The sequence below is a fragment of the Danio rerio genome, chromosome 14 (genome assembly GCF_052040795.2).
Source record: "Danio rerio strain M-AB ecotype USA chromosome 14, GRCz13ab, whole genome shotgun sequence".
NCBI classification, from domain to species: Eukaryota; Metazoa; Chordata; class Actinopteri; order Cypriniformes; family Danionidae; genus Danio; species Danio rerio.
This window is the reverse complement of record NC_141034.1, coordinates 3,799,671-3,812,215: the sequence shown is the minus strand read 5'-3', so window position 1 is coordinate 3,812,215 and position 12,545 is coordinate 3,799,671. Positions and strand designations below refer to the sequence as shown.

General features: G+C 30.1%; 1 protein-coding gene across 2 annotated transcripts in view; it reads left to right on the top strand.

Moving 5' to 3' along the window:
* Window positions 1-3,716: 3,716 nt before the first annotated feature.
* The window catches only part of pdgfrb (platelet-derived growth factor receptor, beta polypeptide), a 43,783-nt gene continuing 34,954 nt past the window's right edge, over window positions 3,717-12,545 (top strand). The window contains exons 1-5 of one of the 2 annotated variants that reach the window (XM_087280560.1): window positions 3,717-3,929; window positions 4,003-4,087; window positions 6,536-6,820; window positions 9,300-9,557; window positions 9,869-9,999. In XM_087280560.1, the coding sequence (XP_087136686.1) occupies window positions 4,009-4,087; window positions 6,536-6,820; window positions 9,300-9,557; window positions 9,869-9,999 (753 nt within the window). In that variant the 5' untranslated portion in view covers window positions 3,717-3,929; window positions 4,003-4,008. 2 annotated transcript variants of the gene reach the window in all.

Below are 12,545 nucleotides of genomic sequence, written 5' to 3'. Positions count from 1 at the left end.
AACCCACGCTAACATGGGCAGAACATGCAAACTTGCCTCCATGTTGCTGCCGATCTTTAATAATTTTAAACAGTATTAATTTAAAAGGTGTATGTATACAACTAACTTGTTTTGACACATTATTTATAATATGTGGTTAGGAAGTATATATATATATATATAATTTTTAATTCTTCAGTTTAGTGTCATATAAGTCTGACATTTCATTAATAATGGTCTTAAAAAAAGGTCTTAAAAAGTCTTGAATTTGACTTTAAGTAACCTGCAGAAACCCTCCTAATTCAACATACACTCACTTAAGAAGATACAATACATAAGATAACAAGTCTTGTTTATTGAACATATTCCTGAAATTAAATTTGTTTTGTTTTATTACGGTTTTGTTGTATTTTTTTAATTTATTTATTTATTTATTTATTTATTTATTTATTTATTTATTTATTTATTTATTTATTTATTTATTTATTTTTGTTTAATTTATTTACTTTTATAAATGTTTTAATTTTTCTTTTGTTTTGTTAGATTTGTTTTGTTTTATTGCTGTTTTATTTTTATTTTTTATTTTTTTGTTAATTTAATTTACTTTTATTAATTTTTGTAATTTTTGTAATTTTTGTTTTGTTAGTTTTGTTTTATTACTGTTTTGTTTTGTTTTATTTCATTTCATTTTATTTATTTATTTATTTTTTTATTTTTTTTTGTTGTTAATTTAATTTACTTTTATTCATTTTTGTAAATTTTGTTTTGTTTTATTTCCTTTTTTTGTTTTGTTTTGTTTCATTCCATTACGTTTTGTTTTGTTTTGTTTTGTTTTGTTTTGTTTTGTTTTGTTTTGTTTTGTTTTGTTTTGTTTTGTTTTGTTTTGTTTTGTTTTGTTTTGTTTTGTTTTGTTTTGTTGCTGTTTTGTTTAAGCATAAAACTATAGAGCAAAAAGATGCATTCCTGTTTTTTTGTTTCTCTGATAAATGTCTCGATTTAAGAATATTTCAATATTTTAAATTGAAAATAAAGTAAATTGACTGTAAAATCACGTAAAATTCCAGTTATAAAACGTAAAGATCTAATCGTTTTTTAATAAAGATGATTTGCCTATACTCTACAGTAGCATACGCAGTTATTAATGATACAAACTGTGAATTTAAATGCTAAATCTTTCTATCAAGTTTTTCAATGAATCTGTCATGGCATAAACAAGATATGATGTGATACGATACAATACGATACAATGTGATACGATACATTCATTTATTCATTTTCCTTTGGCTTAGTCCCTTTATTCATCAGGTGTCATGACAGCGAAATGAACCACCAACTTATCCAGCACATGCTTTACACAGCGAATGCCCTTCCAGCTGCAACCCAGTACTGAGAAACACCCTTATACACTCATTCACACACATACGGCCTATTTAGTTTATTCAACTCACCTATAGTGCATGTGTATGGACTGTGGGGGAACACCCGGAGGAAACCCACGCCAACACGGGGAGGACATGCCAACTCCACACAGAAATGCCAACTGACCCAGCCAGAACTCGAACCTGCGACCTTCTTGCTCTAAGGGGACAGCGTTAACCACAGAGCCACCGTGTTGCCCCAATACAATACAATGCAGTAAAGTACGATACGATACATTATGTTAAAATTTGTAGAGTAATACGAGACAAAAATACAGAGTAAGAAACTAAATTAACTCAAATGTTTCTTCATGAATTTCTGCTTTATTTAATAATGCAACTGGACTGTTAAACGTGTTGCTAAAGATAGCTGTCATGAACTCAAGCAACTCCACATCATTTACGAGTTAGGAACATTTCTCCAGAGTTACACATTTGACTGTGTTTTCCAGCGACTCCCTCGATGGATTCCTCCTTCTCCACCTCCTCTTTTCCCACCCTGGTTCTGCGCCCAGTGATCTGCATTTAACTGTTTCCAGATCTCTTTAACAAACACCCACCCATCTACACTGCATCCACACATCCGGATATTAACACCCACAACTACCCTGTCCAATCAGCCCTACACACACACACATGTACAGCTATCTTTATATGGTTTTCCCATAGACATAGAGATTCTTATACTGTACATACTGTGTATCCTGTCTCTCCTCCCCTAAACACAACCCTCAGAGAAAACAATCTGCTTTCTCAAAATACTTAATTCTTTGTGATTTTTGAGAGGATTTCCTCATGTGGACCAAAACAATGTCCACACATGGTCAAAATTCACTGGCAAATATATACTTAAGGGGACACACACACACACACACACACACATATACACTATATCTTGACATTTACACCCTCAACTGTCCTGTCCAAGCAGCCCAACACACACAGATATACACACACGTACAGTATATACACATTGTTTTGTTTAGTTGTATTTATGTTTTTAATTTCTGTTTTGTTTTGTGTTGTTTCATTAGTTTTGTTTTGTTTCATTACTGTTTTGTTTTATTTTATAATTTTTTGTTTTGTTTTAATTGTTGTATTTAATTGTTTTTTGTTTTGTTAATTTAAACTTTAATTAACTTTAATTTAACTTTAGTTAATGTAATTTACTTGTATTTATGTTATATATGTTTTTTATTTGTTTTGTGTTTTATTTATGTAGTTTTGTTTTGTAAATTTTAATTTAATTAAAAAATTTGTTTTGTTTTATTTTATTATTTTTATTTGTTTTGTTTCGTTTTGTTCATTTTTATTTAATTTAAATTACTTTTATTCATTTTTGTTTGTTTTATTTTATTGTTTTAATTTAATTTTATTTATGTTTTTAATTTCTGTTTTGTTTTGTTTTATTAGTTTTGTTTTTGTTTTATTTTTGTTTTATTTTATTTTTGTTTTTTGTTTTGTTAATTTTTTTTACTTTCTTTTTTTACTTTTTTAATTTCTGTTTTGTTTTGTTTCATTAGTTTTATTTTGCTATTACTGTTTTATTTTTTTATTTATTTTTTTGTTTTGTTTAATTTTACTTGTTTTGAATTTATGTTTTGTTTTGTTATGTTTTTTGTTTTGTTTAATTTAATTTTACTTATGTTTTGAATTTCTGTTTGTTTTGTTTACTTTACTTTAGTTTAGTTTAGTTTTGTTTGTTTTGTTTTGTTTTGTTTAATTTAAATTTATTTATGTTTTTAATTTCTGTTTTGTTTTGTTAGTTTTGTTTTCTCACTGTTTATTTTTTTTGCTTTGTTTTGTTTAATTTAATTAAATGTAATTTAATTTTAAATTAAAATGTACATTTTAAATGTTGTTTAATTTCTTTTTTTAGTTTTATTTCTGTTATTATTTCAGTTTTATTACTATTTTATGTTTTGTTTTGTTTTTTTAGTTTCTCAGGCAATGTATTATATTTTGCAGTTGTTTTATTATTGCATATATAAAATTTAATTTAATTACATTTTTATTTCTTTTTTATTTAGTTTAGTTTTGTTTAGTTTTTTTATTTTGTTTTGTTTCTTAATTTTGTTTATTTATTTATTTATTTTTTTGTTGAATTTAGTTTTGTTTTGTTTTGTTTCCCCCCCTCTGGCAGTATACTAAAGTTTGCAGTACAGTTATGTTATTTTGTTATTTATTTTCCATTCCTTTCATGTTCGTGTTTATTCGTTACGCTGTGTTGTTGCGATGCTCATCATGAGTGCGGTCGCTGCCAGTGAAAAATGCAACAATAACAGTGTTTGTGAAGCTTGCTTCTGTTCGTGTGCAGTCAGGCATGTGTGTGTCCCTCTCTGAAGCCACCCGTGTGTTATTTCTCCCCGCGACAGACACACAGGCAGCATGAAAATTAAAGATCATGTCATGGAAAAAATAGACATGACCTCTGTATGTCTCTTCATGTGTGTGAGTTTTGAAAAGTATTTGCTAGAGGAGTATAATATATAAATAGTGAGGAGCATTCTCTTTGTGAAAATAAATGTTGAGGTAAGTTGTTTAACTCTGCTGTTTCCTTTGGCTTTGAGGCGAATCAGTCATGTTGTTTTCTCTCCGTCTGCAGTGTTGAATGTGTCCTGCTCTAGAAGAAAGCATGAAGAGTTCGACCATCAGCCGCATCCACTTCCACTTCACTGCTATCACAACAGGTAATAGACTAAACAAAGCCTAAAATCAGCATCCCACTGCAGTATGATCCATCTAGAGCTCAGGATAGTCCTGATTTCTGCTCTGTGCTTAATGTACGGGACTCATGAATGGGTCTTTTATTTTTTGCTTATTTAAAATTGTTGTGTTAGGACTTTATTTTATAGTTCAGTTCCAGTTCATTTTTTAAAATAGACTTGTTTGATTTCATTTAATTTCATTTCATTTTTTCATGAACTATTCTTTAAACTTGAAGGGAGTCAAAATCAAGAACAGATTGCTCTACATACAAGTTTTACAAGTGCATAATAACCTGTGTGTTTAGAATATGAATACATTAAGTTTTTCCATTTTTAAGGTGGTGAACTACCTCCTTCATTCATAATTTACAAGTTTGAAGCAATTTTTCTGTCATGTTTTGATGTTATAATTGAACATATTATTAAATATTTAAATGTTTAGATCAGGAGTGCCCAAACCTTTTCCTATAAAGGGCTAAAAATCAAACTTGCATGATGGAAATTCGTCATAAGTAATTTTCTAATTTATTCTGTAATTTTTAAAAATACTGTTGCTTTAAATTAAATTAACTAATGCGGAATAATTTTAAAAGTTGTATGAACTTATTACAGTAAAACATAAGCAATCTCATTTATAACACAAGTTTGTTGCTGAATACACTAGTTGAGCTTACTTTGATTTGCTCGCAGATGTCTTGTGCATCTGTCAAGTGAAAGTATTTACATTTTGAACGTCTGATTCATTTACAGTATTTAATAATTCATTTTATTTCAGTTGGCGTTTTTTGTAGCTCATCAATAAAACAAATACAATGTTAGGTTAAATTCAAAATGAAGATCTCTGTCAAAGGCATTCTCCCCAACAACCTCCTCATCATTCCACCTCTCCTTTCAGATGGGATGGTGGGACAAATCAAAGGTTACCATGGGCCAACTTTGGCCCGCGGGCCCTACTTTAGGCATCTCTGATTTAGATGATTTGTGTAATAATACAGTTTGTAAGATAAATAAAATATTAGGTACTTTATTAACCAAGCAAGTGATTTAAATTGAATTGATTAGCATTAAAAAATTTTTTATAAAAATCTTGTAATTTATTATTTTTTTTAATTATTATTATTTGTAGTAGTATTTATGTTTTATTATTTTTTTTATTATTATTATTATTTTTATTATTATTATTATTATTTATTATTATTATTTATTATTATTTATTATTATTTATTATTATTATTATTATTTATTATTATTGCAATTATATTATTATTATTATTATTATTATTATTATTATTATTTATTATTATTATTATTAATGTTATTATTACTATTAGTATTAATATTATTAGTAGTAATAGTAGTAGTAGCAGTAGTAGTATTTATTTTTTATATTATTATTTATTAGTATTATTATTATTATTATTTATTATTTTTTTATTATTGTTATTATTATTATTATTATTTTATTATTAATGTTATTATTACTATTAGTATTAGTATTATTAGTACTAATTGTAGTTGTAGCAGTAGTAGTATTTATTTTTATATTGTTATTATCTATTGTTATTATTATCAATATTATTATTATTATTATTATTATTATTATTTATTATTAGTAGTAGTAGTATTATTTATTTTGTATTATTGTTATTATTATTATTATTAATTATCAATTATTATTAATTATTAAAATTATTATGATTGCTTATAGTTATTATTATTATTATTATTATTAGTTTATTGTTATTATTATTATTAGTTTTTATTATTAGTTTTTATTATTATTTATGTATTATTATTCATTTATTTATTCATTTTCTTATCGACTTAGTATCTTTATTAATCAGGGGTCGCCACAGTGGAATGAACCACCAACTTATCTTGCACATGTTTTACACAGTGGATGCCCTTTTAGCTGCAACCCATCACTGAGAAATATTTTATTATTATTATTATTATTATTATTATTATTTTGTTGTTAAGTTTTCAGCTCATACTTTCAAAATTATTCTGCAGAGATTAGCAGTTTCTGGGATTTTTTTTCACTAAATTCTGTGCAGAAATAGCAAAAAAATTAATTAAAAAATCAGCAGATTGTTCCTGCAAATAACTACTTAAAGGTTATACAAATAACTTTGTATGTTTAATTTGAGTTTTTGTAATTCGTTACATTACACCAATGAGTAAGAAGGTCGCTGGTCGAGTCCCGGCTGGGTCAGTTGGCATTTCTGTGTGGAGTTTGCTTGTTCTCCCCTTGTTGGCGTGGGTTTTATGCGCTAAAGGTGAATTGGGTAAACAAAATTGTCCGTAGTGTATGAGTGTGTTTGTGACTGAGTGTGTATAAGTGCAGCTGGAAGGGCGTCCTCTGTGTAAAACATACACTGTGTGTGTGTGTGTGTGTGTGTGTGTGTGTGTGTGTGTGTGTGTGTGCAGGTCTGGTTCTGCTCTGTCTGGGCACTTCAGGTCTGGAGCTCAGTCCCAGCGCTCCACAGATCATCCTGTCCATCAACTCGTCCTCCAGCATCACCTGCTCCGGCTGGAGTAACGTCACCTGGCGCTTCAGGCGGGACGAGAACATCCCAGACTTTCGCACAGAGGAGCTCAGCGCCTCCTCCAGCGTCCTGCATCTGGAGCAGGTGACCTGGAGACACACCGGGGTTTATGTGTGCACCGAGAAGAAGACCAATGAATCCAGAGAGGTGGCCGTCTTTGTGCCTGGTGAGTGCTTTAGTGTTGAGTTCATCGAGTAGTTTGTGAATCGATTAATGAATGCTAATTGTTCAACTATGGCAGACGCATATAAATAGCAGATACGTCATATAAAACCGTTAGGATTTGTTTACACGCTCATGCGTTCTTTTACATTTATTCCTGATCGTATGATTCATTTTGATTTGTTTCTTCACTCATTCATCTATTAAATGAATGATTTATGTGTTCATTCATGCATTTAATTTTTCATTTACTCATGCTTTTTATTAATTATGGGTTAAATCACTTTTCAGATTCAGTCATTTGGTGATTCTCTCTCATCGATTCTTTCATTTGTTCACTCAAGAGTTGATTGATTGATTCACTCCTGAATTCATTCATTCATCCAATTATTGATTATTACATTGATTTGTTGATTAAATCACTCATGAATTGATTGACTGATTCATTCATTCACTCATGATTTAAATTATTAATTGATTGATCGATTAATTCATTCATTCATTCGTTCATTCATTTATTGATTCTCACATTGATTTATTTGTTGATTCACTTACGCATTCGTTTATTTGTTGATTTTCACATTTAATAATTTGTTTGCTCATGCTTCGTTTTTTTTTTTCATTCATGCTTAATTCTTTGATTTGTTTGTGAACTTATGCATTCACTCATACATTGATTGATTGATCGATTCATTCATTCATTCATTTATTCACTAATCCATTCACTCAATCGTTTATTGAATATTCATTAATTTTGTATTTATGCTTGCTTGCTTGCTTGCTTGATTGATTGATTGATTGATTGATTGATTGATTGATTGACTGATTGATTGATTGATTGATTGATTGATTGATTGATTCATTCATTCATTCATTCATTCATTCATTCATTTATTCATTCATTCATTTATAATTCATTCATTCAATACCAATTAATGATTGATTAATTGATTAGATTGATTGATTGATTGATTGATTCTTTCATTCATTCATTCATTCATTCATTTATTTAATTATTTATTTATTTGTATATTTATTTATTCATTCATTTATTTGTTGAATACCCTTATTGTGTTTTATGTATTCATGCTTAATTGGCTCACTGATTGGCTGGCTGACTGACTGACTGACTGACTGACTGACTGACTGACTGACTGACTGATTGATTCATTCATTCATTCATTCATTCATTCATTCATTCATTTATTCATTCATTCTTTCTTTCATTCACACATTTATTTACTGGGTTATTCACTAATGCATTCATTCTTTTTTATTTTTACATTTAATCATTGTTTGTATGTTTGTGCTTTTCATTTAAATCACTCATGCTTTATCTCATCCATTCACTCATACATTTAATGATTCATTGATTCATTCTTACATTCATTTACTGGATTATTCACTAATGAATTCATTCATTTTTTATTTTAACATTTAATCATTTGTTTGTTTGCGCTTTTTGATTAAATCACTCATGCTTTTACTCATGCATTCACTCATACATTGTTTGATTTATTCATTAATTTATTCTCAGATTCATTTGTTGGTTAATTTATTTAAAAGTTATATGTATGTATGTATATATATATATATATATATATATATATATATATATATATATATATATATATATATATATATATATATATATATATATATATATATTACTTTTCAATTATTTGTTTGCTCAGTTTTTAGTTTCAATCACCCATGCTTCATCTCATCCATTCACTCATACATTGATTGATTCATTCATTTATACATTAAGTCATTCATTTAATTTTTCATTCATTCATTCATTCATTCATTCTCACATTCATTTATTGGTTCATATTCTTACACATTCATTCATTCATTTTGAATAATTTTGATTCGTTTCATGCATTTACTCAAACATTGATTGATTTTTACATTCATTCATTCATTCATTCATTCATTCATATATTCTCATATTTATTTATTGGTTCATTCTCTTTTTCATTCATTTTGATTTATTTTGATTAATTTCATGCATTCACTCGAGCGATGGATTGATTGATTGATTGATTGACTCATTCATTCATTCATTCATTCATTCATTCATTCATTCATTCATTCATTCATTCTCATATTTATTTATTGGTTCATTTTCTTACACATTCATTCATTTAGATTCAGTTTGATTTATTTTATGCATTCACTCAAACACAGATTGATTGCTTGCTTGCTTGATTAATTTTTTTTTACATTTAATATTTTGTTTACTCATGCTTATTTAGTTTCAATCACCCATGTTTCATCTCATGCATTCACTCATTGATTGATTGATTCATTCATTCATTCATTGGCACATTCTATTTTTGGTTCATTCACTTACATGTAATCATTTCTTGGCTCGTGCTTTTTTGTTTCAATCACGAATGCTTCAATCATTCATTGGTTTGTTCATGGACTCATCTGTTCACTCACTCATTCATTCACATTGACTCTGCCTTCCTTAGATCCTGACGTGTGGTTCCTGGAGAATGAACACGTGATGGTGACTAAGACGCGAGAGGAAGGCACGATCCCATGTCTGGTGACGAACCCATCAATAAACGTCACGCTGTACGAACGGGACACCGAGATGGCAGTGGAGGGCTCTTATAACCCCAGCGTGGGCTACAGCGCCGCCCTGGATGACAGAACCTACATATGCAAAGGAGAGCTGAATGGAGAGGAAAAAGAGTCCGATCTCTTCTACGTTTTCAGTATACTGGGTGCGTTTCTACTTTGATTTAATGCTAAATACTTCTGTTTGCTTGAATGTTGCTGCTTTATGAGCCGTTTACATACTGACTATGCTTATGAATGCATTTACCATTTATTTATCAACTGAAATGAAGCTGTTTAACTGCTCACCATTTTCTTTTCCTGATTATTTTAAATCATGAAGCGAGTCCATGTGTTGCACATCTGCTCCGCTATCTGCGAATCATCATAAACCGAGCCAAGTCTGCCATAAACGCATCAGATGATTTGTTTTCAATGAAACAATGGCGTTTTTTGTTCTCTCACACATGTTGTTCAGCTCCCGAGGCTCTGGATCCCTACATCAACGCCTCCAAAACGGTTCTAAAGCAGGGCGAGACGCTCAACGTCAACTGCACCGTTCACGGCGTGGAGCTGGTCTTCTTCTCCTGGGATTTTCCCAACAAAGACGTGAGTGGGCTGGAAATAAACGCTTTGTTTTCATTACTTCCCCATCGGAGCCTCATGAGAAGAGCTGAAATGAGCTCAAGATGTGAACCACACCTCACTGTCACGACCAGCAGCGCTTTTATTAAGAGATGCATCAGAATAGTGACGAAGTTAATACAGTTGAAGTCATAGAGTTCTATATTTCTAAACATAATAACTCATTTCTAATAACTAATTACGTTTATCTTTTCCATGATGACAGTATAGAATATTTAACTATTTCCAAGACACTAGTATTTAGCTCAAAGTGACATTTAGAGGCTTAATTAGGTTAATTAGGCAAGTTAGAGTAATTAGGCAAGTAATTGTATAACAGTGGTTTGCAGTGTTGGGCAAGCTACTTGAAATATGAGGTGAGCTAAGCTATTAGCGACTCTACTTAAAATGTAGCTTAACTACAGTAAAGGTTACCCCCTGGGAAATGTAGCAAGCTAAAAGCTACATGGCAAAAGTAGCTTAGCTACATCCAAGCTATTTTTGCAATTTTTATTTTTAAATCCAAGCAACTTAAATCCAAGTCAGTCATACCTTAGTGATCAATAAAACTGTCAATGAAACATCTGAGGCATAATAGTTCAGTTCATTTACTTACTGTAAATAATATGCTGTACTAAACAGAAACAAATTATAGTATATAACAGCTAAAAGTAAAAAATCCAATAAAACCAGGTGTTACACATTTAAAATACTATAGTAAAGGGAAATATTTTGGAATTATATATATATATATATATATATATATATATATATATATATATATATATATATATATATATATATATACACACAGTTGAAGTCAGAATTATTAGCCCCCTTTTTGATTTTTTTTTTTTTTCTCTTTTAAATATTTCCCAAATGATTTTTAACAGGGCAAGGACATTTTTACAGTATGTCTGATAATATTTTTTCTTCTGGAGAAAGTCTTATTTGTTTTATTTCGGCTAGAATAAAAGCAGTTTTAAATTTTTTAAAACCCATTTTTGGGACAAAATTATTAGCCCCTTTAAGCTAAAATATTATTTACTGTCATCATGGCAAAGATAAAATAAATCAATTAATAGAAATAAGTTTTTAAAACTATTATGCTTAGAAATATGCTGAAACAATCTTCCCTCCATTAAACAGAAATTGGGGAAACAAATAAACAGGGGCGCTAATTATTCAGGGGGGCTAATAATTCTGACTAGAACTGTATATATATAAGTTATTGGATCTTAACATGTACTTCTCTCGAGGTATGGTCATGAGGAATCCTGCTTCAGAAATAACTCCTCTCCCTCAGTCATCTTTCCATCAAGCAAGTTTCGGTTGACCACCAGAGGTGGCAATAGCTCACCAAAAAGTTTGTTGTCGAACACTGTAAAACAGGAAGAAGAAGAATTCTATCCATTCTATCCATCATATGGATTTACTTTCCCCAGCCACACACCGGCCTCACAGCTCCGTGAATGTCGGTGCCATCACTTATTGATCTGCGATCTGTAAATGTAGCATGTTTGGACGCTACAGCGCTACTTGACTAATAAAATAGCTTCGCTACTGAAAAGCTATTTGATTTAGAAAGTAGCAACGCTACCGCCACGCTACTGAGAAATGTAGTTAAGCTAGTAGCGTCACGACTGGTAGCGACGCTACTGCCAAACACTGGTGGTTTGTTCCGTCGACTATCCAAAAATATATCACTTTAGGGGGCTAATAATATTGACCTTAAATGTTTTTTAAAAAATGAAAAACTTTCATTCTAGCCGAAATAAAACTAACTGTCTGAGGCCAGTTTTACTTATTAAACAATCCCTCACAACTCGCTGTTAGTAAAAGGAGAAAATGAAAGCACATCAGCGCTAAGGAAAAATCAGATGCTCAAGATGTAATCTGTAAAATACTGACTTGTATTAAAAATGCAGCAAATATATGTGAGGTTTGAGCAATCACATGTGTTTGGATTTATTTGGTATGTGTTTGAGTAAAATGTGACATTTACATTAAGTCGTTTAGCAGACGCTTTTGCCAAAAGCGACTTACAATCTAGGAGTCATTCAGTGATTCAACAAGAGGCAATACACACAAGAATTGATAATTATACAGAGGAACTGTTAGTGCTCAGAAAATTAAGTGCTAGAGTGAGGGGTGGGAGGGTTTTTATTTATATTTTGGGTGTTTTACAGGTGGTTTGCCATGCCCACTCACCCGTGTGAGGCACATTTCACTTTAAAAAGCTGGTGCAAGTGACGGTTATAATGTCAGAAAGATGAAAGAGTGCGTTTTCTGCAGTAGGTTTGTCAAACCCACTGATCTGTGGAGGGATCACATTATACAATTTTGTCCTAATTTAAAATAAATATCTTGTCATTTAGAGCTTTTGTTTTCATTCATAAAATGGCGATTAAAAATAACAAATGAAAATCAGGTTGCACTGTTTACAAGTTAAAACAATGGAGTTGTCTAATCTAAATATAAGTATAAACACATTTGAAAGAATCTTTTCTCGTATTTTACCCTATTGTGAT